Below are 27,290 nucleotides of genomic sequence, written 5' to 3'. Positions count from 1 at the left end.
TGAAAAGTGATTATATTTGTTTTATTGAGTATACAGAAGCAATGCCATGGTCCTGTAATAATATAATTTGGGATCAGTAATCTCTGACTTGGTTAAAGTCTCCATGGGGACCTGCTTCCCAGATTCCTAGACATTATTTATGACATCACACTTTCCAAGAGTAGTGTTTCTGGAGATGGATCTGACGAGAGGAGGGATTCCACTCTGAACACATGCCTGTGGCTCCCAGAAGACAATGGGATTGGAGGAGAGATAGCTTCTTTGGCCACATTTGATTCCTTCTGTCTTGACATCATGGTAATGATTTTTGTGATAGGCGCTGGTCTTACCAGGAGCCACACAATGGCTGAACCAGCACGGTTGAGGGACAGCTGCCCACCATGCTTCAGGGTTGGTGGTAGGTCAATCCGGGAAGAGACAGCCTGGCTTTAAGAACTGCACAGAAGCCCTTTGGACAGTCCCAGCAGTGCCTGCATTCCACACCGAACTTGTCCTTATTCTGGATTCATAGCATAGGAGAGAAGTTCTACACAGATCCTATTGATGGGCTCCTCCTCTCAAGTTACTGCCTTGCAGTTGACGGTGGAAACTCCTTTAGCTCCTCCTTTTCTGGGTGCACCCCTGGCACTTTGTTCATCTTGATGAAGATCCGATTGATTTCTATGAAGGTCTTGGACTTGGTTTCAGGGATGATCAGGAAGACGTAGACGGTGGTGAGAAGACATATCACAGCAAAAATGACGAAGCTGTAAGCTCCGAGGCCCACCTGTGGGAGGGGAGAGGGTCCACATTTTTGAAAAGGTTCTCAATTTACTGCTTGAGTATCTTGTGCCTCTGGGGCCCTGGGTCACACTTACTTGGATGAATGGGAAGACCAAGCCCACAGTGAAGTTGGAGAGCCAGTGAACAGTACCCGCCACCATGTAGGCAGCTGGCCGGGAGGACTGCAGGAAGATCTCGGTGACGAGCAGTGCGGGGATGGGACCTGGGGAGGAACAGGGATAGCTGACTTCTCCGTTGGCCAAGCAAGCCCACCACAGGTCCTGGAGCCCTGCCCATGTAAGGTTCCAGAGGCATCGGGCTCAAGGCAGAGCAAGTATGTCTCCAGGACCTCCTGATTGTGTGGAGAAGCAGCGTGAGAAGGCATCTACCAAAAGTCAGGTACAACAGGTGACATCCTGTGATGTCCCCAAAAGGGGTCCATGACCATCTATAAAGATCTCTGCCCACCACATGGGCACTGTGTCCAGCCTACACAGGCTGCTTTACCGTCCTCCTTCTTGTCATGCTCTGCCCAAACACCTCAGCCACAAGAGCGTAGCACAGAAGCCATTCAGGGCCAAATCTAGCCCTCCCTGGAGCCTCTCTAAGAAGCTCAGACCAGAAGTTTCTAGGCTGGTGGTACAGAAGAGGGGCAGTGAAACCACTGAATCAGCTCTGGGGTACATACTGGGCCCAAGGGCATGCCCTATGACGTAGGAGATGACACAGGCGATGCTGACGTAGGGCATCCAGGATATCACGTCCTGTGGAAAGGAAACAGAGTTGAATCACACCCAAAGCAGAGACAATCTGGGTTGGGACCATCAGGACTCTTGTCTCCCAGAGGGCTAGTTGCTCTGCCTGAGTTGGGAAGGAGGGCCTTTTTCAACAGGCAGCACCACCTGCATACCCCTGGAATATCCACTGTAAATGAACAGTGGGTTGCTGGGGCAGGTGGAGGGCTGACCCAAGCAGCTGACTCATCATGATGATAAGCATGCACAGGAGGGCCCAGGTGGATGGCTGCACCCCAGGCTCCGCCTTCCTCACCTGCAGAGCCAAGGCACCCGTCAGCACGCAGCAGGCGGTGAAACAGACAGAGAAGCCCAGGAGGAGCAGGAATCTCCTCCCCATTAGTTCCACCACGAAAATCTGGAGGGAAAGGGCGAGGAAAAGTGGGAGGCTCAGCAGGCCGTGCCCCACCCCCCGCCACATCCCTGCCCGGACCCGCCTTCCTGGGCAGCCCCACTTCCATGTTCCACACAACACCTTTCTAAAGGGGCAGCCACACTCCAATATTCTTGCCTGGAGAATCCCATGGACAGAAGAGCCTGGTGGGCTACAGTCCATGGGGTCACGAAGAGCCAGACATGACTGAGTGAGTGAGCACAGCACAATGAGAGCTGGGTGGGTTGTGCACCCACCTTCTCGTGTATGTATGTGTGTGTGTGTGTCCTTGAATGGCCAGTCCAGGGGCCCTGTTTATCACACAGCGGCCCTGGCACAGGTAGTGACCCCCAATGTATAAGATTGGAGAAGAGCCATCTCTCATGGTGGTAGCTTCCAGAGTAGTGGGTGGGGTCTCCATCTTTGGGAGTCATAGGCTGCCCATCAGGAGAGACAGGCTGTCATCTGAGGATAGCCCAGAAGTTAGAGATGAAGGGACCAAGAGGCACACTGCCACCTAGATCTCGGCTCCTTCCTGGGCTGAGACCACCTGCCCCTCCAAGGTGCCCTCCATCCCTGGTGTCAGACGGGGACTTGGCTCCCGGGATACTCACGGCGCAGACAGTTATCAGCACGTTGACAGCACCTGTGCCCGCCGTCACATATTGGACATCGTCCTCATTCACTCCAGCGCTCAGGTAAATCTGGTCTGCGTAGTAGTAGATCTAGAAGGAAACCAAGGTGAGGCCTGCCAGGCCACCACCTGGACCTCTCGGGGTGTCCCTGCACCCGCCGTTGTCCAGGCCGAGCTCCACGCCCACCCCCAACACCTGCTCCCTACCGCATTCACTCCAGAGAGCTGCTGGCCTGCCATGAGGACGATGATGGAGATGACCTGCCACCGCAGGGACCTCATCTTGAACAGCTTCAGCACGGAGATGAAGCCCACAGCCTTCTCAGCCCTGTCCTCCTCCAGGATCTCCTCTATCTCCGCATCCACATCATGCCAGCCACGCAGCCTCCTCAGAGCTGGGGGAGCGAGCAGAGGGCGAGTTGCGGGCTGGACCACGGTGCACCCCCCCCACTCCTGAAAAGATGCCAGAATCTCAGTCCCTTCTCCTCGTCTCAAGGGAAAGCCTCACCGCTTTTGGCAGCTGCTTCATCTTTCTTCTGAATCAGCAGGTACCTGGGACTCTCAGGGAAGAAGGGCAGGAAGAGGAGCTGCAGCACAGCGGGGATCCCAGTCAATCCAAGGAGGATGGGCCAGCCTGCAAGGAAACCAGTGTGACCAGAGAGCTGATCCCAGTGCCCCAGACTCAGCCTTGGCTCCAGCTTGCCTCTGCCTCCAGCCAGGTGGAGCCCTATTGGCCGCTCTGGCCTTTTATCCTGATTGGTTATCTTTGGGTCTGGAACACAGGGGGCAGAGGGGGTGGGGATGGGGACAAGATCTTTGTCTTTTTCATCCCTGTGTCTGCCAACCCTTGGTACCTAATGACAAGTGGGCACTCTAAACACTTAGAGAATGGATAATGATGAATAACTACTGCCCACCTACCCTGGAGCTGCAAAGAGTCAGACACGACCTGAGCAAATGAGCACAGAGCACACCTACCAGCTGAACAAAGTGAAAAATTCAGATGATACCAAGTGCTGGTGAGAATGTGGGCAGATGGGAAGTCTCCACATGCTGTGTGGACATGTGGCATCTTTAGGAGATGGTCTAAAAGGAGCTAGTGATGCTGGACACCACACAGGCTCTAACCCAGCAGTCGTGTTCAGGAGTGTGCCTGGGGTGGAAGGAGAATGGGCCAAGCAGCACTGATTATAGAAGGGAAACCCAGAAACAAGGCAAACCATCATCCATAAACGATGGTTCACTCATCAGGTGGAATTTTATACGGTGCTGAAAATGAAGCAGGTCAGGACAGGAGCCTGTCACACCAACACAGTGTTTGGTGCAGCGTGGTTCCACACCATGTGGTTCCACTGTAGTTCTGGATCCACGTATATGTTATCTCTCACAATAAAAATGGTTAAATAGGGCATCCCTGGTGGCTCAAGATGGTAAAGCGTCTGCCTGCAATGCGGGAGACACGGGTTCGATCCCTGGGTCAGGAAGATCCCCTGGAGAAGGAAACGGCAACCCACTCCAGTATTCTTGCCTGGAAAATTCCATGGACTGAGGAGCCTGGTGGGCTACAGTCCATGGGGTTGCAAAGAGTCAGACATGACTGAGCGACTTCACTTTCAGGGCTTCCCTGGTGGCTTAGTGGTGGAGAGTCTGCCTGACAATGCAGAAGACACGGGTTTCCTCCCTGGGTGGGAGGATTCCACATGCTGTGCAGCAACTAAGCCCGTGGGTCACAACTGCTGAGCCTGTGCTCTAGAGCCCAGGAGCTGCAACTACCGAAGCCCACGCACCCTATAGCCCGTGCTCCGCAACAAGAGAAGCCACCGCAATGAGAAGCCAGCACATCGCAACAAGAGAGGAATCTCTGCTCACTGCAACTAGAGAAAAGCCCGGGCTGCAATGAAGACCCAGCACAGCCAAAAATATATAAATAAAACTATTTCAAGTAAGTGAACGAGTGGTTCAGGCTCCTTCTAGGAGCTGTGAATGCCTGACTCACTCCCTCTTCTCCTAGGATTTGCAGAAAGTGTAACCTTGGACATCTGTGTGCCAGGCACTATTCTGATGGCTTTTCACCTGTAGCCCACTCCCTGTCACAGCGACGTCAGGAGGCAGGTACCAGAGTCAACCCCATTTTACACCTGCCGACACTGAGGCATGGAGGGTGTAGCTCCCTCACCCCGAGGTCAGTTATTTGGGAGAAAAGCTGAGATAGGAACTCAGGCACGTTGAAACCTGAATCACCATCCTCCCAAGCTCCTCCCACCTCTTGGCTCCGAATCCAGGGCCTAGCTGATCTGAGTTCCGCTTCCATCACCCTTGCATAGACTACAGCAAGCGTGGAAGTGCCTGCCATTCGGGCTGCTGCTGTCTGCCCTCTGGCCCCCCTCCCACCCACTATGTGAAAGTCTTCTCACAAGGTCTCAGTGTCCCTGCCACATCCAGACACTTGGTTCTTGACCTGCCCCGGACTTCTTTGCAGCCTTTGTGCTATGGCTGCTCACCTCCTATGCCCCTCGCTTCCATAAACTCTGACACTCTTCTCTTCTGGCCTTCCCTCCTTCCTTCCTTCTTCACTGAGCACCTATTATGTGCCATGAATTGTGCTGGAGATTCTAAGATGAGTCAGGCCAGGCTCTGCCCTCCACCTCTGCCTAGGGGAGGTGCCAGTGGCTGAACAGTCACCGTGAAGGATGGAGGGACAAAGTGCTAGGTCAGCAGGATGTCTGCAGCTCCCTGGTCACACAAAGAGCTTCACACTCTTGGCCTCTCTGCTCACACTGGAATGCTGGTCCTGCTTCTCCCAGCCCAGGCCCTCTCTGAGCCCCTCTCCCTGGGTGGACCTACGGCTCTTTCCCCACATACCACAGAGTACTTGAAAGGTGCCAGGGGTTTTCTGGGTCCTGCTGGCTGGTTATGTGCCATCACCGGGAGACAGGAACCTAGCTGCTTCACTCCTGGTCCCAGATCCTTACAAGGGTGATTGTAAGGTGGGAGAGAGGGTACTTAAAACTCCGGCCCAGGCCTGCACTGCCTGCATTTGTGTCCTAACGACCTCTCCCGGCCTCAGGGTCTACAGCTGTAAAATGGGTACAGTAACAGTACATGCTCATAGGTTGTCTGGAAGATTAAATGAATTAATATAAAAGGCTTTGTGTCTGGCCCATGACGAATACTTTATATGTTTTGACTGGTGCTTTATTAGTGGTGATTTCCCTTCAGAGTTTTGAGACCTAAGACAAAGAAAGGGGAAGCCATGCAAACACAGTGACAGTCATGAGCTACTGTGCACCTACTACGTGCCAGGCGCCAGGCTCGTGGGGCGGGGGGTGTGGCTCTGGAGTCCAGGTCTGGGGTGGATGCTGGCCCTGAGACTCACCACCACCTCCACGGGGGCTGGGTCTTGTGACCCTCTTTCCTGGTCTGCAGTGGGATGACCACAAGTCCCTGGGCAGCTGAGCTGCTGGGAGGCCCCAGTGCAGGGGTGCTGGAAGCCTTAAACATAGAGTCTGGCCCCCTGGCTGCCTTCATTACCTAGCTCCGGGTCTAGCAGCCACTCAGACAGCAGTTTATCCTGCTCCCTCGAAGCCCCCTCCTACGTGTCCAAAGAGGGACCAGAGAACACCGGTCTGTGTGTCCCCACCAACTTGTTCAGGCCTGCTCAGCACAACCACCACCTCCGCACTGTGGGGTCAGGGCTCTGCAGAAAAGACCAGCTCATAGGAGCGGGCTAATGGTCTGGAGGCATCCCGAACTCACCTTCTTCGTTTGCCAGGAGACTCCGAAGACCAAAGATCTGGGCCACAAGGATTCCGATGGTGATGAAGAGCTGGGGCACCACCCCCAGGGCCCCCCTCCAGTTCTTAGGGGCCAGCTCCCCTAAGTACATGGGGACGACATTGGAAGACAGACCTGGGAGAGGGGGTGGAAGTAAAGACACAATCTGGAAACGGTAGTCTGGCAAGGACAAGCTGTGTCTTCAAATACATTTATTTTCCTTAGCAATCACATCGTTGTTGTGCTCAGTCACTAAGTCACGTCCGACTCTTTGCAACCCCATGGACTGTAGCCGGCCAAGCATCTCTGTCCGTGGGATTTTCAACAATACTGGAGTGGGTTGCCATTTCCTCCTCCAGGGGACCTTCCCCACCCGGGGATCAAACCCACGTCTCTTACATTGCAGGTGGATTCTTTACCGCTGTGCCACTGGGAAGCCCTTAGCAATCATATTAGCTGGGCTGAAACTTTCTCAAAACTACAAAAGTAAGCAAACATCACCTTTTGCAATTCTTAGTCCTTTAGACATTAAGAAAAAATGGCCTGATAGAAAAAGTTCAGTGTTGTTGCTTCCAGACTGGTGTCACCTGGGGATACAGGCCAGCAGGACCTCAGGAATTCCCTCCCTACTGCTGTGGTTTCAGAGAGGAAAAGCCCACGTGTGTTCTGGACACTCCTCTCTTGCTCCTTGCGGGGGAAAACCTGTTAATAAAAGGCCTGCCCGCCAGCTTTGCTTTCTTATTTATACAATAAGCTGATGCATAGACACTGAAGCACAAGCTTTATTTTTCAATAAGGGGTGATGGTGGTAAAGAATCTTCCTGTCAATGCAGGAGACCTAGGTTTGATCCCTGGGTTGGGAAGATCCCCTGGAGAAGGGAATAGCAAACCACTCCATGGGGTCGCAAAGAGTCAGACATGACTTGAGCATAATACTCCATCAAGCATTAAAAAAAAAAAAAAACTTCAATATTTATTTTGGCTTTCTTGGTGGTTCAACGTAAAGAATCTGCCTGCAATGCAGAAGACCCGAGTTTGATCCCTGGGTGGGGAAGATCCCCTGGAGAAGGCAATGGCAACTCACTCCAGTATTCTTGCCTGGAATATCCCATGGACGGAGGAACCTGGTGGGCTACACAGTCCATGAGGGTGCAAAGAGTTGGACCCGAGAGTGACTAATACCCAATACCAACTGTATTCTGGGATTTGTGTAAGGTCTGAACTGTTTTTGAACCCTCAGTATTTGAACTTGCCAGTTTTCCTGTCTTACTACAGTCTGATCCCCTTATGAATAGGTGGAATTTAATTCTATAGACTCCAGAGTATTTTCACATGTATTATCTCATTTAATTCTCAGAGAAGCCCAGTGAGAGGTTGAGGATCTGGGAAGATCAGATGGGTTGTTGTTGTTCAGTCACTAATTCATGTCTGACTCCTGCAGCACTCCAGGCTTCCTGGTCCTTCACTATCTCCCAGAGTCTACTCAAGCTCATGTCCATTGAGTTGGTGATGCCATCCAACCATCTCATCCTCTGTTGCCCTCTTCTCCTCCTGCCCTCAATCTTTCCCAGCACCTGGGTCTTTTCCAAAGAGTCAGCTCTTCACATCAGGTGGCCAAAGTACTGGAGCTTCAGCTTGAGCATCAGTCCTTCCAATGATAATTCAAGGTTGATTTCCCTTAGGATTGACTGGTTTGATCTCCTTGATGGGTTGTCACTGTTCCAAGTACCGCACACAGAGCCAGAGGCAAGCTGATGCTCAGCAAGACCTGGGGTCTGGGAGGGAGGCTCTGACCACAGGGAGACCAAGGGAAACCATGTGGGGTGAGGGGAGGCTGGAGCTGCTGGTGACAAGAGGGTGTCTGATAGCCCTGAGATAGGACACTGATGGCCAAGTTTTCAAGCTTTGCATTCTGCCCAAGGATATCTCTGCTCAGTATTTTAAAAGGACATCATCTTTCATTAATTAATACCAATTCTTTCTGATTTTCAGAGCAAAGAGGGACAGTCTTTAGAGCAGCTCTTAGATGTCTTGTGGGTGGGTGGGGAGGGACTCTGCAGGCCCAGTGCCCAAAGGGCTGTGGAGGAAGTGAGGCCCTGGAAATGCCCACTCATCATTCAGGCCCTAGTGACTGCATCTCAAGGCCAAGTGCTTCGGAACTTAATTAAGAGCAACACTGGAGAGACAAACACTGGAGGCTGTGAAGAGATCGGGTTCCCCGAATGTTGATAGAGAAGTGACTTTTAAAGTTTAAATTCCACTAGTGAAAGTCTGCAGTGTTTTTACCAAAGACCTTGACTAACAGCAAACCAGCTAACTGAGCATCTGGGATTCTGAGCTGCACTAACCCTGTACCCCTTGGTCAGAGTGGCCACTTACTTCATTTTTAGGGGTGTCAAAGTACCACAGAGTTTGATGACACCCTTTCTGGACTTTTCAGGAAAAATGTGAAGAAATGAATGGCAAATGGATTAGGCTTCCACTAGAGTTCTCCAAGTATGACCTAAGGACACAGGGAGTTCCTGACACCTGGGGTTCTGTGAGATCAAAACTATCTTCAGAACCATCCTAAGATATTATATGTCCTTTTCACTCTCCTTCTCTGATAAGTTTTTCAGCAATCACACACCTGCTGACATCACACCAAGAGAACACAGAAGTAGGTCTGAGAGACTGGCTATCTTCTATTTAGCCAGACATTGAAGAGATTTGTAAAAATGTAAAGCAATACCACTAAATTTTTTTGGCCTTAGAAAATAGAATTATTTTCATAAAGACATGTAATGGCCTTAATTATTGCTATTTTAAAATGAATTAATTTAAATTCTTAGTTGCAATTTCTAATGTGGTAAATATTGATCAAAATAACACATGTGAGAAAAAACTCCTTAGAACCCTCAATAATTTTATGAGTGTAGAGAGATGCTGAGGCCAAAAAGTTTCAGAACTGCCAACTTGAAGTCATACTCATTTAAAAGCAAAGGTTGGTTGGGAATTCCCTGGAGGTCCAGTGGCTAGGACTCTGGGCTTTCACCACCAAGGGCCAGGGTTCAATCGCTGGTTTGGGAAACTAGCTCTCATATGTCATGCAGTGGCAGCCAAAAATAAAAGCAAAGGTTGAAATATCAAACTGTGATTTGTAGAGCCTAATTTTTTGTTTTTTAATCAACTCTGAATTGTTGGCTGTCAATAGTAATGTTAACAGCACCTACCCGCTGCCAACGACTTCTAGGAATCGTCTGTGTTTCATAAAGCTGAGCCCGGCTGCAGGAAAAACCCACAGGAGCAGGGCTGGGTGTCTTGCTGCTCCTGCCCAGATCGCAGATAAATGTCCAGGCACTCTCAGGCATAGCCAGAATGAGGGCAGTTTGCCAGGGGACCCATTATCCCCTCTTTGAGGTGACTTGTTCTCTTTTTGGGAACCTTGTTTTCCTCTTTATTCTCCCAGGTCTGCAATCCCTTGCCACTTTCTTCAATACTAGGCTCTTCCTCATCTCCTCTACTGTCAGTAAACTCCAGGGAAGGGGTTTGCTAATGTCCGGGCAATTTATCCCTTCATCCCAATCCCCGTGTTTGGAAGGAGAATGAGTCACTTGATGATGCCAGAACCTGGGGTTGTGGGGAGAGGGCAGCGGTGAGTGCCCAGAGTGCAGCATTTCCAGGGGTGCCCACCTGTTGAGAGTCCTTTGGACAGCAAGGGGATGAGAAAAGGAAATCAACCCTGAATATTCATTGGAAGGACTGAAACTGAAGCTCCAATACTTGGGCCACCTGATGTGAAGAGCCAACTCACTGGAAAAGACCATGATGCTGGGAAAGATTGAGGGCAGGAGAAGGTGGGGGATACAGGATGAGATGATTGGATGGTATCACTGACTCAATGGACATGAGTTTGAGCAAGCTCCCAGAGTTGGTGATGGACAGGGAAGCCTGGAGTGCTGCAGTCCATGGGGTCGCAAAGAGTTGGACATGACTTAGCGACTGAACAACAACCACCACCCTTGGGTTCCCACTCTGCAATGTATGGCTCTGAGAGTGGGCACCTCTCTCTCTTTGATGACCCTGCCCCTTCTGCCTACAGAAGATGCCAATGTGAAGGGAGGCCATGGCACAGCCTACACCATGTGTCTTCAGTCTGAGGCATCATGGATGAGGGACTTTCCTATAACCAGGGCAGCCTGGCCTGGGCAGAATGACTTTGAAGCATTTACAGTCATCAACTCTTTTCTGATAGAGGGATTCTACATTAGATTGTTTCTCAAGTTTTTTGACCATAACCCATAGTGCACAATATGGAAATACATGTTACGTCCAACTTGGTTCTCACATATATGTAAAGAATTGAAACAAAGTTTCAAAAGACAGTCCTTACCTTTCCTGCGTGTAACACACATCCCAATAACACAGGGGCTTATGTGTCTAGCCACAGCAGAGGTGTAGCAATAGCTTGAACCTACATGCTTTGGAGACCCCAGATAGGTTCAGGTCCCAGAGATCTGTTCTCCCTCCCCTTGACTATCCCAAGTCACAGAAAGGTTTACCTGCACATATTCCCACCAAAACCCTGGCCACAATTATCATCTCAAATGACTTGGCGAGCTCACTGAATCCCATTAAGAGTGCAGGCACGATGGAGAAGATGTTGTTGAACAGCAAGGTTCCTTTTCTGCAGAGGACAAAATACCAGTTAGTTTGGTTTAAGTTTTCGCTCACTCCTTTGACAAGTGTTTGCTGGGCCTCTACTCCATTACAGCAGTTGCTGTTGTGTTACACGCTTTGTTGTTGACCTAAGACAGATGCAGGTCAAGTGGATGGCCTGATTCTCAGTGGGAGGAAATGTAAATGACTCCCAGGGGGAGGACATCAATGGGGCACACAGGCAAAGACTTGAATATTACAATACAGTAAAGGGGAAAAGGTGGAAGTACTGACAAGTTTCCTCTTCTTGGGCTCTAAAATCACTGCAGATGGTGACTGCAGCCATGAAATTGGAAGACGATTGCTTCTCGGCAGGAAAGCTATGACAAACCTAGACAGTGTGTTGAAAAACAGACGTTACTCTGCTGACAAAGGTCCATATAGCCAAGGCTGTGGTGTTCTCAGCAGTCATGTTTGGTTGTGAGAGCTGGACCGTAAAGAAGGCAGAACACCAAAGAATTGATGCCTTCAAACTGTTGTGCTGGAGAAGATTCCTGAAAGCCCCTTGGACAGCAAGGAGAGCAAACCAGTCAATCTTAAGAGAAATCAACCCCAAATACTTGTTGGAAGGACTGATGCTGAAGCTGAAGGTCCAGTATCTTTGTCATCTGATGCAAATAGCTGACTCATTGCAAAAGTCGCTGATGCTGCTAAAGATTGAGGGCAGAAGGAAAAGAGGGCCTCAGAGGATGAGATGGTTGGACAGCATCACTGATGCAATGAACATGAACTTGGGCAAACTCTGGGAGATGGTAAGGGACAGGGAGGCCTGGTGTGCTGCAGTCCATGGGGTCACAAAGAGTCGGACACAACTGGGTGACTGAACAACAACAAAGGGGTTTGAAACCATAAACTACTGTGCTTTTAGTGTAATCTTGAAATCCAAACCGGATAAGGACCTTAGAGGAAAAGTTTAGGCCAACCTCACTTATCAACATAGATGTGAAAATCCTAAGTGAATTATTAGCTGATCGAATTCAACAGTACAGTTAAGAATCTTTCAGGACTTCCTTGGTGCAATGGATAAGAGCCTGCCTGCCAGTGCAGGGGACTTGATCCTTGGTCCAGACACACTCCAATGCTAAGGCGCAACTAAGCCCATGTGCCACAACTGCTGAGCCTGCATGCTGCAGCTACCGAAGCCCAAGTGCCCAGACCCCATGCTCTGCAACAGAGAAACCACCGCAATGAGAAACCCTCGCACCACAATGAAGAACAGTGCCTGCTCACTGCAACTAGAGAAAGCCTAGGCAAAACCAACAAAGACCCAGTGTGACCAAAAATAAGTAAATAAAAGGAGTATTTTCCCTTGTGGCTCAGCTGGTAAAGAATCTGCCTGCAATGCAGGAGGCCTGGGTTTGATCCCTGGGTTGGGAAGATCCCCTGGAGAAGGGAATGGCTACCCACTCCAGTATTCTGGCCTGGAGAATTCCATGGACTGTATAGTCCATGGGGTCGCAAAGAGTCAGACACGACAGAGCGACTTTCATTTTCCCTTTTCAAGGTTAAAAACACCATATTAAACAGTATACTAGGGAAAATATAGGATTATCAAGTGAAGTAGTAAAAGAAGTCAACAAAATTTGATACCCATTATGATTTTTTTAAAAGCCTTGCATAAAAATAAGGGCTGGGGTTCCCTGATGGTTCAGATGGTAAAGAATCTGCCTGTAATGCAGGAGACCTGGATTTGATCCCTGGGGGCGGAAGGCAATGGCACCCCACTCCAGTATTCTTGCCTGGAGAATTCCATGGACAGAAAAGCCTGGTAGGCTACAGTCCATGGGATCTTAAAGAGTTGGACACAACTGAGTGATTAACACTTTCACCTACATAAAAATGAAGGAACTTATGTGCGCTAATAAAGGGTATCCCTTAAAAGAGTGAGTGAGTGAGTGAAAGTTGCTCTCTTGTGTCTGACTCTTTTCGGCCCCATGGACTTTACAGTCCATGGAATCTCCAGGCCAGAATTTTGGAGTGGGTAGCCTATCCCTTCTCCAGCAGATCTTCCCAACCCCGAATCGAACTGGGGTCTCCTGCATTGCAGGCTGATTCTTTACCAAATGAGCTATGAGGGAAGCCCATTCCTTAAAAACCTATAAGAAAAAAACCCAACTTAGTGAAACTTACAAAGCATTCCCATTTAAGTCAAGACTAGACATGGACTTGGGCCCTGGAGAGCCAACGGCAAAGTGAAAGCTTGTCTTGGGTGTCCCCTCACATCAGGCTCCTGGGACTCCCCTAGCCACCACTCCCATTACCCCCCAGGAAGAAGCAGTACAGTTACCGGATACACAAAACGATCCACCACATCACACACAGACAGTACAGCTTCAGACAACAGGATTAGATAGAAAGTTACAAAATATGTATTAAATAAGTTGTGTCATAGGGCATACATATACACCTATGGCTGATTCATGCTGAGGTTTGACAAAAAACAAGATTCTGTAAAGCAATTATCCTTCCATTAAACATAAATTAATTAAAAAAAATGAGTCAAAGCATAGTATACAAAGAACAAGAAAGTATTTAAAACAAAACTATCCAAAATAATAGCAAAAAAGAGATAGATTTTAAAAACAAATGAATAAAAATTATAGAAATGAAAAATATAGTCATTGAAACAAAAACGCAGAAGACAACTTCAGCAGAGGAGAGAATTAATGAATAGAAAGGCAAATCTGGGGAAGTTACATAGAAAGCAAGAAAGAGAGAAAGAAGAAGGAGCAGGAGGAAGAGGAGGGAAGTACGACAGATTAAGGTAGGGCGGATTATAATATCATTGGGCTTCCCTGGAGGCTCAAACAGTAAAGAATTCAACTGCAATGCAGGAGACCCATGCTTCGATCCATGGGTTGGGAAGATACCCTGCAGAAGGGAATGGCTATCCACTCCAGTATTCTTGTCTGGAGAATTCCACAGACAGAGGAGTCTGGCAGGCTACAGTCCATGGGGTCACAAAGGGTTGGACATGACTGAGCGACTAACACTTTCGCTTTCATAATATCATTAGTCACAGCAGCCAGAGAGGGGAAGCAACCCAGACATCCATCAATGAATGAAAGAATAAACTGAATGTGGTATGTTCATACATCAGAGTATTATTCAGCCTTAAAATGAAAGAAATCCCAACATGTGCTACAATAATATTGTACTTTGAGGGCATTAAGCTAAAGTGAGATGACCCAGTCACACAAAGACAAATCTTACATGATTCCATTCATATGAGGTCCCTAGAGTAGTCAAATGCACAGAGATACAAAGTCCATTGGTGACTCAGGGGAAGAGGAGAAAGGGGAGTTATTGTTTAATGGGTACACAGTGTCCATTTTTGCAAGATGAGAAGTTATAGCGATGGACGGTGGTCATGGTTACATAACAATGTGAATGCACTTAATGCTGATACCTACACAATTAAAATTTGATTAAAATGTTATACATACATTTTACCACTTTTTTTTTTTCCTGCAAGATCTTAGTTTCCTGACCAAGGATCAAACCCAGACCCCAGCAGTGAAAACACCCAGTCCTAACCACTGAACCACCGAGAATTCCCACCATAACTTTTTTTAAATAATTTTTTAAAGAAGTCAAAAAGGCAACAACAACAACAAAGACACTGAGGAGTTTCCCAAAGAAAGAATATAGAAAATGGAGGAGAAAAAATATTCACAGAAATGATGGCTGAAAACTTTCCAGAACAGAAGACATGAAACCTCAGACAAGCAACTGGAGTAACTTCTGGGGTAAATAAATGAGCCATAGACTGCTTGTGAAAGAGAAGATTCAGTAGTGTAAGGATGTCAGTTTTCCTCCAATTAAATAAATCCAAAGTAATTCCAAGTAGAATCCTTTTTCAGGGATTTCGATTTATTTTTTTACATGAAAAAAATAAAACTGGCTTTCCCTCACCACTCACCCATCAAATACAAATCAAAATTCCAGATCTATATGGGGAAGACAAAGTTGTAAAATTATTTTTTAAATTATAGAAGACCATCCGAATGACATCTGGTGTGTGCATGGGTGCTAAGTTGCTTCAGTGTGTCCAACCCTTTCCAACCCAATGGACGGTAGCCCACCAGGCTCCTCTGTCCATGGGAGTTGCCATGCCCTCCTAGACATCTGGTAAGAAAGACTATTTAAGACACAAAAAGCAAAAATCATGAATTAGTTAAATGTGACCACTTGAACATTTAAAGATTTTGAATTTTTACTATATGGGGACTTCCCTGGTGGTCCAGTGGCTAAGGCTCCAAGCTCCCAATTTAGGGGCCCAGGTTCGATCCCTAGTCAGGGAACTAGATCCCATATGCTGCAACTAAAGATCCTGCATTATGGCGGAACCAATACAATATTGTAAAGTTTAAAAATAAAAAAAATAAAAAAAATAAAGATCCTGCATGCCACAACGGAGTCTGAAGATCCCCCAAGCTGCAACTAAGACCCAGAACAGGCAAAATGAATACATTAATTCATTAAACACATAACAAAAGTAAGCTTTAAAAATACTATATATACAATTAAAAATAAAGCAACAGATTGAGAAGATATCTGTGGCTGAAATAACAGAGTCCAGTGTGGACATTACTTGCACATGCTTAGAGATGCAATTTCCTCCCAGCTGTGTAATTCTGGCTAAGTTACAGCACCCCTCTTTGCCTGTTTTTCCCAAGTGTGAAAAGAGGAAGGGGCTTTTGTAAGAATTGGTGGAATTAATATCCCCTAAGCCAAAGAACTGATAGTCTTGAACTGTGGTGTTTGGAGAAGACTCTTTGAGAGTCCCTTGGACTGCAAGGAGATCAAACCAGTCAATCCTAAAGGAAATCAGTCCTGAATATTTATTGGAAGGACTGATGCTGAAGCTGAAGCTCCAATACTTTGACCAACTGATGTGAAGAACTGACTCACTGGAAAAGACCTTGTTGCTGGGAAGGCAGGAGAAGGGGAAGACAGAAGATGAGATGATTGGACGGCATCACCGACTCTATGGACATGAGTTTGAGTAAAGTCTCGGGGTTGGTTATGGACAGGGAAGCCTGGCATGCAGCAGCCCATGGGATTGCAGAGTCGGATACGACTGAGCGACTGAACTGAAGTGAACTGAATATCCCCTAAAAGCACTTGGGATAGAGCCTGGCACAGACGAACAAATCAATAAATTGTTAGCTTGCTACTGACATTTAAGGAATGCTGACAAATCTTTAAGAAAACCACAAACAACTGAACAGTATTTATCACTTCTTCAGTTGGACTTGTAACTGTCAGCTCCATCTGCAGACCAGACGGCTAGTCCTTCACTCGAGAAGCACCCTGCAGACCTGTGACCTGATTGATGTCCTGCCCCCTGGTGGTCTGCAAGGAGAACTGTGCATCCAACACCAGACTGTCCGAAAGACTTCAGGATCTTAGATTCCGATTCACAGCTTGTATGTGTCTATTCTCAGATTCTATTTTTGTGTGTGTGTGTTTTACATATATATATATATATAAATAATTTGACTTATTTGTTTATTTTTGGCTGTGCTGAGTCTTCATTGCTGCAAGCCTTTTTCTCTAGTTGCAGCGAGGGGACTACTCCCCGCTTGTGGCTTCTCATTGCAGAGGCTTCTTCTGTTGGGGGAGCACAGGCTCAATAGCTGTGTCACATGGGCTTAGTTGTTCCTCAGCCTATGGGATCTTCTCAGATCAGGGGTTGAGCCTGTGTCTCCTGAGTTGGCAGGCAGAGTCTTTACCTCTGAGCCACCAGGGAAGTCCTTAGATTCTTTTTGAAAAAGACTAGGGAAGGAATCAAGTTGTAAAGTCGGGCCTTGAGTCTTGAGCTCACTAGATCTGTGGCTGAGAACGGAGCCCTGACCTCAACCTGCCTCTGTGTGCCCATCCTCAGAGGGAGGAGGTTGGAGGGGAGGAACTCTTAAATGTTGCTCATAACAAGGCTGCTATCTCATGCCTGTGGATTTTTACCCGGGGAGTGGGAGAATCAAATACAGAACCTCTCATGTGTCTAGAGTTAGAGGCAAGATTTAAGCTCTGCTCTTGGCGTTCATGACCCTCACAATGAAGGTCGCCCTGGGATCATGGTTTCACCCGGAAGGGCTCGACACTGATCTTAGCCATTTCAGAGTTTTGCAGGAATTTAACTTGGGCTACATTTTGCATATTACTGGGCCCCAGTATAAAAGAACAGAGCAGGTTAGCTTACCTTCACTTAGGAGGCAGAGTTTAGGAGCATTAGGCTACAGTCTACACTGTGCCCCATGTCTTGGCCATGCTGTCCTACCCTTGACTCTTCCAAAGGTCAGAAAGAAGTTGTGGTAAGATTTTAAGACAAGAGAGGGCAAGAGTGGGAGTGAATCCTGATCTCTGAAGCACTCTGTGTTCTGTCCAAGCCCACCCCAGAGCCTGAGAACCGTCACCCCCACCCACCTCCACCCTTGAGACCTTCATTGCCTAAGTCCCCAGACACTTGGTCAAGGTCTGGTCTTCTTCTTAACTCCATTAAGAAACAAAAGTCATCACAGTGGTCATTACCTAGTTTTACAATAATGATTTCTGCTTTAAGCTTGGCTTTAAAAATTTTTTTTTTCTTTTTCTGAAACTTTTTCTTTTATATTGGAGTATAGCCAATTAACAATGTCATGACAGTTTCAGGTGGACAGCAAAGAGACTGAGCCATACATATCCATGTATCCATTCTCTACCAAAGTCCCCGCCTATCCAGGCTGCCATGCTATGCGGCAGAGCAAAGCTCGCTGTGCTACACCATGCGTCCCTTTTAAATACAGCAGTGTGTACATATCCATCCCAGACTCCCTAACTATCCCTTGCCCGGATCCTTCCCTACTGGAAAACATAAGTTTATTTGTCTGTGAGACTTTTTTTTTTTTTTGGTCTGGATTTTAAACTCTGATGGAGTCTATGAGTTTCACTGTCTCTTACCTGCCTAAGTTATTTACCAAGGGGCCAACCATGAGAGAGCCGAGGAAGCCTCCGAAGGGAAACATGGACACGGTAACTGACCACAGCAAGGTCAAGTAGAACTCGTTCATGTATTCACCGACTCTGTCATAGTAGGTATAGTTGTAGAAGTCTTTCATGAACTGGAGAGCAGAGCAAAGCAGAACACCAGAGTCATTCGAGCTGGTTTGCAGAAAGAAGAATGGAAGCTGTTGGGCCACCCGATGGGATGAGCTGGGCATGTGGACATCAACATGATGAAGTGCAGGAGAGGGACTGAGGATTAAAAGCAATTAGCAGGGGGTACCCACAGGCCAGGGGCAGGATGTAGGGGGCTGCAAGGCCTCTGATAGGCAAACCACTCAGGATGTTTCTAACCCCAGAAAGGAATGACTCCACCCTTCCAATCACAGAATCAATGTCAGATGATCCCTTCCCCATCCAGACCCTGCCGTGGATTACCTGTCTGTAGAAGATTAGAGCCCTCTCAAACCTCCCCCGCGACCACCCCCTGAGGCCAGCCCGCCTTGTGTCCAGCCAGGCCTGGCTCTCCACAAGAATCTGAGGCCCGGGGACCTGGTGCAGCCCCACGGCCCTGTGCCTGCAGGTTCCTTGAGTCTGTGCTGTTGTCTCCTGGGTGTGACCCCTCTCTTCACTCGAGGCCCCACCGTGTGCCCCCAACACGTATGTGGTCCACCCTAGCAGCCACCCAGACACCAGCTGCTCCAAACCCACCTCCCTGTTCCCTGGGGGGCTGTGCCTTGCCCACCACAGCGACCTACCTCTGAAGGGGAGTTAATAGCAGCCACGTTGTACCCATACTGGAAGGACGACCCAAAGGCAGCTATCAGTGTCGCCAGAACAATCACGGGTGTCAGCCTCTGCGGGAGACGAGATCACAGCTTCAGGTCAGGAAGCATCCCCGGGCTTCCATGGAACTCAGGATTTACTCAGAGTCTTGTAGAAAGATGGATGTAATGGGACCTGAAGACCCACGGTCTTTCAACCACTCTGTGTCTGGAAACCTACCCTCCACTCACCTGTGTGGCACAGGTTTCTTTAACAGTAGCGCTTAGGCTTGGACAATCCTGTGTTGTCCTGGGCTGTCCTATGTGCACGGTAGGGACAGCCCTCCCCCCATGTGTGGCAACCTAAATGTCTCCAGACATAGCTAGATGTCCCCAGAGTGGGTGGGGACTTGCCCCTGGTTGAGAATCACTGGGTCAGAACAGAACTAAAGGGTCACCTGTTCCAGCACTCCATCCAATGTCTGAGTGCTTCTATGACATTTCTGCTGTGGAGCTGCCTTGGCCTACTGCAGCAAATGCACTCAAGCACTGCCTCCAACAGCACTTGTGTGTTTAGTCGCTCAGTCGTGTCCAACTCTTTGCCATCCCAAGGACTGTAGCCTGTCAGGCTCCTCTGTCCATGAGATTCTCCAAGCAAAAATACTGGAAGGGGTTGCCATTTCCTCTTCTAGGAGATCTTCCTGACTCCGGGACTGAACCCACATCTCTTATGTCTCCTGGATTGGCAGGTGGTTTCTTTACCACTATGCCACCGGGGCTTCCCTGATGGCTCAGCAAGTTAAGAATTCGCTGCAATGCAGGAGATGCAAGAGATGTGGTTTTGATCCTTGGCTCAGGAAGATCCCCTGGAGGAGGAAATGACAACCCACTCCAGTATTCTTGTCTGAAAAATCCCAAGGACAGAGGCGCCTGGTGGGCTGTAGTCCAAAGGGTTGCCTCGGACACAAACTCCCTTAAAAATCAAAGAGAAGAAATGTGAAAATTTTTAATTATTTAGGGTCACTGATTCATTTCCTTTAACCTCTAGACTTTGCTGTAAGAAGCAGAAGGCACAGTGAAAAAAATTTAAATATAGATTTCGGGGGACTCTTTAAACACACACATTCCGTGATATCCCCTTTCTCCCTTGGGAAACTTTGAACACTCATTAAGTGGAAGGAGCTTTGCTGTTAGACCCTATGGATCTCAGTTTGAATTTGTTCATTGCCACTTTCTGGCTTAATTTCTTTGATCTTCAATTTCCTCACCTTTAGCATTAGGATAATGACAACCCTTGGAGTTATTGCGAGGATTAATTTTATGGAAGCGTCTAGTCCTGAAGGTGAATCCACTGACTGGGGGTGAGTCTGGGTATGGCTCTCAGAACCCACTGTTGAGGCACTTCATCCTGTGTTCCTACTGAGGTCCCTGGCACATGGGACCCAGTACCTCCTGTGCCGAGCTGTGGTCCTCACATCTCCCTGAACAACATCCCTGCTGATCTAAGGAGGACGTTTTGAGAGAGGCAAGTAGGAATAGGACAGGCTGAGAAACAAGGCCTTGCCTTGTGCCCGGAAGGGGACGTGCGAGCTAGTGACACCCCTCCCCTACCCCACAGAGCAAGTGTAGGACCCGCAAAGGCCCTGGTTAAGAGCCGAACCCTCCCTCCACCAAATGAATTAACAAACACTTTGTTCACAGGAAGTTTCTGGTGAGGATGAGAAGAGCCACCGAAAAGGAGCAGTAGGCTCAGGCCCCACCACTCCCTGGGGCCAGTAGAGGCAGTGGGTGATGGAAGTCAGGGAGCAGGCAATGGGGCCCAGGAGGGAAGAAGGGTTCCAGGGCAGTTGCTGCGTGGTGTTTTCTAAAGACGGGGGTACACAGGTAGGCACACCCACCACCACCCCCAAAACCTCACCCAGTAGGTAGCATAGGGCCAACTGAGCTCATCTCCTGAAGTGCTCCGGGTAATCATTCACTCATTCATTCATTCAACAGATTGAGCACCCACTGTGCGTCAGGCATTCTGGTCCTATGTAATAGGGAGCTCATCTCCTGAAGTGCTCTGGGTAATCATTCACTCATTCATTCATTCATTCAACAGATTGAGCACCCACTGTGCGTCAGGCATTCTGGTCCTATGTAATAGGGAGATAGTAGAGAACAAAGCAAAGATCCCTCCCCTGTAGCTGGAGAAGGGATAGGCTACCCACTCCAGTATTCTTGGGCTTCCCTGGTGGCTCAGCTGGTAAAGAATCCACCTGCAATGTGGGAGACCTGGGTTCGATCCCTAGGTTGGGAAGATCCCCTGGAGAAGGGAAAGGCTACCCACTCCAGTATTCTGGCCTGGAGAATTCCACGGACTGTATAGTCCATGGGGTCACAAAGAGTTGGACACAACTGAGTGAATTTCACTTCACTTCATAGCTGTCCTATTGCTTGATTTGATGGAAGGGAGGGAAGGAAGGAAGGAAGAAATGAAGGAAGAAAAAATGTTAATTAAAATGTCTCCTCTTCCAATTCTCTTCTCAGTAAGTGATAAACTATAAATGCACCCAGTTTCATTCATTCTGCAGGGGCAACTCCGGCATTCTGCTTTGATGAGTCCTAGGATTTAAAGTCCTTAGCAAAGCTCAGCCAGGGAGCTGAGTGATGCCCTGAGCTCATACCCTAAACTGGGAGGATCTTGCCAGGCACATGACTAGACAGCTCCTTGACTGCTTTTACAGGATCCTAGCAAAACTCATCAGAAGGATCTCAGGCTGTCAATTCTTTAAGCCCAGAGCACATGATTCAACTTCTAGTCCCTGGCTTCTTCCTTGAATTCAAGCCACAGGCACATTCTAGGGACCCTTGGGAATCAGAGTTCACCCTTTGTGGAAAATGCAAGGACATTTTGGTAAGTCTTCACTAACCTTGCTGGTCCAAACTCCTTCCTTTGGATGAAACAGAATTATTCTTAAGGCAGGAAAAGAAAAATTTAAGGCAAAATCTTCTTCGCTGCTTGGATCATTATCTCCTCCCCTTTAGGGTGCATTGTGCATCTGTGTTACACATTAACTAGGTCCCCTTAGAAAACACAGGAATGCCTACTCCTAAATAGATAAATAAATAATAAAAAAAAGCAATTTCCTCCCGGCCCCAGCAAGATAAAACCTTAGGAGACAACATTCCTTCTTCAATCCTACAAGAGGTCACAATAGCTCTTTACTTGCTTTTCTAGACTATGTAAACCATCAATACGTTACTTTGATGTATATAACCCTCTGTTCTCAGAAATTACATAACTGTGCTTTGACTTCTAACAGGAAGAAGAGTCCCCAGAGCTCTCTGAAAGGCTGTTTCCCAGGTTATAATCCTCAAGCTGGCATGAATAAAAATTTCCATGTCTTTCTTAGATTGACTGTTGGTTAATTTTTCATGGACAATGCATTAAACAAATATTTACTGACAGCCACCTATGAGCCAGATACCACCCTACAGTCTGTTGAGCAAAATGCCTGCCCCCAAGAAGACTGTGGTCCAATGGGGAAGACTTTTTTTTAAAGTACTTAATAATTAAACTAGAACTGTAGCAAGTTTTATGAAGAAAATCCACAAAAGTGGTTAAAAAGGGAAGTCAGGAAAGTGACTGAGAGAGGGTGGGGGCTTGGGTAGCGGAGTGACTAAGGCAGGGGCAAGAGGTGCCAGCTTTGAGGATTATTTTAGGGAGCAAAATTAAAGGAACTGGTATTCTGTCAGAAAAATGAAAATCAAACCCACAGTTTGATGCTACTGCTCACTCATTAGGATGATTAAAGCCAAAAAAACATAATACGTGTTGATAAGGACGTTGTGAACCCTCTCACATTGCTGGGGGAATGCAAAATGGTGCAGCCACTTTGGAAAACAGTCCAACAGTTCTTCAAAAAGTTAAATGTAGAGTAAGTATATGACCCAGCAAATCCACTCCTAGGTTTATACCCAAGAGAATGAAAACATAAACTTGAGTTTACACAAACTTGATCACAAATGTTCATAGCAGCATTTTTACCATACTCAAAAGTGGAAACAACCCAAATGTTCATGAACTGATGAACTGATAAGCAAAACGTGGAATAGTCATTCAGTGAAATATTACATGGCCATGAAAAAGAATGGAGCCCTGTTACGGCCTACAAAGTGAACAGACCTTGAAAACGGGCTACGTGAAAGAAGCCAGTCACAGATCACCTGGTTCCATCTGTGTGAAATGTCCGGAATAGACAGATCCATGGAGACAGAGATCAATTGGTGACTGCCCAGGGTTGGGGGAGAAGAGGAGGAGATGGGGGAAATGCAGAGTGACTGTCCATAGGTACAGAGTTTCTTTTAAAGGTGATGAAAATCTTGTAAAATTGATTGTGGTGGACTTCCCTGGTTGTCCAGTGGTTAAGAGTCTGCCTGTCAATGCAGGGGACACAGGTTCGATCCCTGGTCCGGGAAGATTTCACATGCTGCAGGGCAACTGAACCCATGTGCCACAGCTGCTGAAGCCTGCGTGCCCTAGAGCTCATGCTCTGCAACAAGAAAAACCACCACAGTGAGAAGCCCTGTGTCTCGCAACTAGAGCAGTTCTGGCTCACTACACCTAGAGAAAGCCTATGCACAGCAACAGAAACCCAGTGCAGCCAAAAATAAATTTAAAAAAATATATTTAAAAAAGTTTTAATTGATTATGGTGATAGTTATTCAATTCTGTGAATGTATATTGAATTGTATAAGTTTAAAGGGGTGAAATGGTCTGGGAGTTATATTCCCAATAAAGTTATTACACTATATAAAAGAGGGGTGTAAAAGAAATTCAGATTTAAGCTTTCCTTTTTGTCTCTCTTCTCTTCTTCTTTTTTTTAATACTTGTGAGGAGGACAAAAGGAAGAATTTGGTACAGGGTTGGATTAGGGCATGAGAAAGAGAGGAAGGGGCCAGACAGGATGTGCAGGTCTCCCACAAGCTTGTTAAAAATGACAAGAGGGGCTTCCTTGGTGGCTCAGAGGTAAAGAATCTGCCTGCCAGTACAGGAGACACGGGTTCGATCCTTGGTCAGGAATATCCCACGTGCTACGGAGCAACTACGCCCATGCACTGCAACTATTGAGCCTGTGCTCTAGAGCCTGGGAGCTGCTACTGAAGCCCGTGTGCCCTAGAGACTGTGCTCGGCAACGAGAAGCCCCTACAAAGAGAAGCCTGTGCATTGCAGCAAAGAACAGCCTCACTCGCTGCAACTAGAGAAAAGCTCCACACAGCCATGAAGACCCAGCACAGCCAAAAAAAAAATGACAAGTGGCTCCGCGGCCTCGAGACGCGAGACGGAGCTGTTGTCCGAGACCAGGGAGAGCTGTGATTTGTGGTTTGGAGAAAAGCTAGGGGTCACTTCCCTCGTGCCCACAGTAAGCTGGCTTCCTGTTTTTCAAGACGGTGAGAACATTTCTGACAGGGTGTGATTCCAGGTCTCTGGGAAGAAGGCCCCACCCAAACCATCTCTCAGGAATTTGGCTCAAATTTCTTTTCTACCGTCAGAGAGACACTCTCAGCCTAAGACTTTTGCCTGTCATGCATCTCCAGTCAGAACAAAAATATCCTGGGAAAATAAGAGTTCCTATGAATTATTAACACAGTAAGTCACTTTATCACACTATGGAATGAATCCAAAGTCTCACAAACGTTCCTTGAGGTCTGAGTGCTGAGGAGAGGAAAGATAGACAAACTGGAAGTGCCCTGTCTCTGTGGGAGTCCGCAGCTGCCTTTCTTGCTGCTGGCTGTGTGGCCTTGGGCCAGCTCCTAAACTTCTCTGTCCTTCATCTGTAAAATGGGGATGATGATACTGCTTTCCTCACAGGATGGATGTGGGGAATAAATGAGTTCATACATGTGAAACGCTCAGACTCACAGCTGACTTGTGGTACACACTACAAGCGTTACACATTACATCAGAGGTTTGTTATCAATATTAATTATTAACGATGCAAATCAGAGGGAAGTTACTTGCTCAATGACACTCAACTAGTTGGTGGCGGCATGCCACAAAAAAACCTCTGCTTTCATCTTCCAAAGCATTCTGGCATTTTCTTTTTATAATCCATTTTATTTTGTCTTTCAGCCCAAGAATCTTTTTTTCCCCGTGGGAAGTCTTCGGGCACACCAAATTTGTGTCTTTTCTCTTTACAGATGAGGAACCCAAAGGCCGGTGAGGTTGCGGTCACACACACAGCCACCAGAGGGAAAGAGAGCTGGGCCCTTCCCACCAGCCTGAGCAGCGGCCCCACCCCCACCCCGGTGGTCGCCCAGACTCTATGGCCTCACTCACCGTCCCCACTTCTCCTCAGCTCCTAAATGCCCCCTTCAGCTTTGCTGTGTGACTTGCAGGTTCTTTTTCACAGCCACCACTGGCTTAGTTCTGTTTTGATGTCCCCCAGCACGTATTTACCAAAGGACTAGGTCTGCCCTCAGGAGCCTGGAAGGGGGGCAGCATGCATTCCCTGGGATGGATCCCTGGAGGAGGCCTCCCTCCTGGGGGGGATCGCAGAAGCAAGTGACTATGATTATGTTTTGTATGTAACCGTTTAATCACGTCCTTTCAAAATGCATCGTTCATTTTCAGGGACCACCACGTGGGGCATTTCTGTTATTTTGCAGCCGCACTTGGGGACACAGTTGGGCGGCGCATTACTCTCTGAAGAGGCGGCACAGAAAGGACCAGGGCTTCCCCTGATCCCCTAATCTCCAAGCTCTTGTTATCTCACAGTCTCTTCTCTGTAAAATAGAGGAGATAACATTTGACCTAGCACGGTCTTATTACCATGAGGTCCACAAGACAAGCCCTGTGGCGTGACACACTGATTCCAAAGCAGGAAATCTCATGGGCGAGGGTGAGACTGGCATCTGGTGAGCAGACACCAGAGATGATGCCAAACAACCTACAACAGCCAGGCCAGCCACCACCATCCCCCTCCCTGGCCCCACAGCTCCGAATGTCAGTAGCGCCCTGCTCTAAAGGATGATCAAAAAATAATAATATGGGGACCTCCCTGGTGGGACAGTGGGTGGGAAACGGCCTGTCAATGCAGAGGACACAGATTCGATCCCTGATCCGGGAAGATCCCCCATGCTGAGGAGCAGCTAAGCCTATGTGATGCAACTACTAAGCCCACGCACCACAGTTCCTGAAGCCTGTGTGCCTAGAACCCGTGCTTCACAAGAGAAGCCGCTTCAAGGAGAAGCCTGTGCACCTCAACGAAGAGTAGCCCCTGCTCACTGCAACTAGAGAGGGTCTGTGTGCAGCAACGAAGACCCAGTACAGCCAAAAATAAATTAATTTAAAGAATAATATGTATGGCGGATCTACTCTGTGCTAGGTAATTTACATGCATTATCTCATTTAGTTATTCCAGCAGCCCTCTGTGAATGGCAAGGCTATCATTCCCATTTTATAGATGAAAAAACGGAGGCACAGAGTAGTTAAATAACTTGCCCAAGTTCCCACAGCTAGAATAGGCTGGAGCAGAAATGAATCCCAGGCATTTCTGCCTTCCAAACCCACTTTAATCTATTAACTCCAGAACATGTGTCCAACTTGACCATGGCAAGGGTCTCATATCTATGAATAAATAGTACTTTGCACAGATACGTATCTACTCCCATCAATATAAGCAGATGCTGTTGCAGTGAATAAAATGCAAACTTCTTAAAAGTGTCAGTACTTTTATGTTACCTTTCTGTCCCTATGCATTTTCCTCAATCAAAAGATAATCAAAAGTACAGCAAGAGACAATCAAAAATAACAACAGCAATTATACAGCAGCACACTTCGAAAGAAGTCCAGAAAAATCTTTTGTCTCTAAAAAAAAAGGAGTCTCATTATCTAAAAGGTAGGAAATCTCTGCTACCGAGCTGAGTTACATTCAAATCCTGCAACATCCTTTCTATCTTCTTTGCATACTGGCTTAGCTGGATTTACCTGCTGAAAAGGTTAAAGAAAATGTCCAGAAGCCAAAATCAAATAAAATCAAAAAAATCTCTCAGGGGCCATGGGTAAGGATATTGTTGCTGATTTCAGAAGCCCTTCATCTAAAGTTCTTAAGGAAGTTGTGATAAATCAATCCCTTTGAGTCCCATCAATTCTGTTCTAACTACTTTGAAAAGCTGTTCCAGAAGAATGCGTCCCAAAGAACCTTTAAACCTAAAAGTCTCTAAATCTCTCCTCTCTCTAGTTCCTGTAAAGTCCAGCTGCGGGTGAACTCTGAGGGGGTGGCCCCCCGTGCACACGACTTTGAAGAGCATCCCCCAGCAATGCTGAACAGGTCCTGACGGGGCTGCTCCTCACTGCCTCCCTGACAGTACACTTACCCCTTCCCTCTTGACTGGATCCTGCGGCTCCATCTTTGCTCTGGAAGTGCAGAGTTCTGCTTGTTTCCTTTCAGCCAAAATACCAAATGCACTGAATGGCGAGAGAAGACATTCTGGATGTACTTTGGCCGAGCCAGGTAACA

At 47.6% G+C, this 27,290-nt stretch overlaps 1 protein-coding gene across 1 annotated transcript; it reads right to left on the bottom strand.

Annotated features, from left to right (window-relative positions):
• Positions 1–27,290, bottom strand: LOC104995873 (solute carrier family 2, facilitated glucose transporter member 5). The gene is made up of 12 exons (XM_010849931.1): positions 27,148–27,290; positions 18,778–18,876; positions 17,978–18,138; positions 10,879–11,003; positions 6,320–6,472; positions 3,072–3,197; positions 2,771–2,958; positions 2,544–2,654; positions 1,813–1,914; positions 1,451–1,526; positions 858–985; positions 1–766 (listed from the first exon to the last, which is right to left on the bottom strand). Exons 1-12 carry the CDS (start codon positions 27,178–27,180, stop codon positions 563–565), a joined length of 1,506 nt encoding a protein of 501 aa, XP_010848233.1. The 5' UTR covers positions 27,181–27,290; the 3' UTR covers positions 1–562.

This window comes from Bison bison, unplaced genomic scaffold (assembly GCF_000754665.1).
Source record: "Bison bison bison isolate TAMUID 2011002044 unplaced genomic scaffold, Bison_UMD1.0 scf7180017864289, whole genome shotgun sequence".
Taxonomy (NCBI): Eukaryota; Metazoa; Chordata; class Mammalia; order Artiodactyla; family Bovidae; genus Bison; species Bison bison.
The sequence above is the reverse complement of the archived record's forward strand: the minus strand, read 5'-3'. Positions and strand labels throughout refer to the sequence as shown.

Coding starts and splice junctions, on each gene's coding strand:
- LOC104995873 (XM_010849931.1), bottom strand. CDS start 27,180: ATGGAGCCGCAGGATCCAGTCAAGAGGGAAGGG. Junction 6,473..10,878: donor TTTGGTGGGAATATGTGCAG/GTAAACCTTTCT, acceptor CCCCTCTCCCAG/GTCTGTCTTCCAATGTCGTC. Junction 767..857: donor TGGTCTTCCCATTCATCCAA/GTAAGTGTGACC, acceptor CCCCTCCCACAG/GTGGGCCTCGGAGCTTACAG.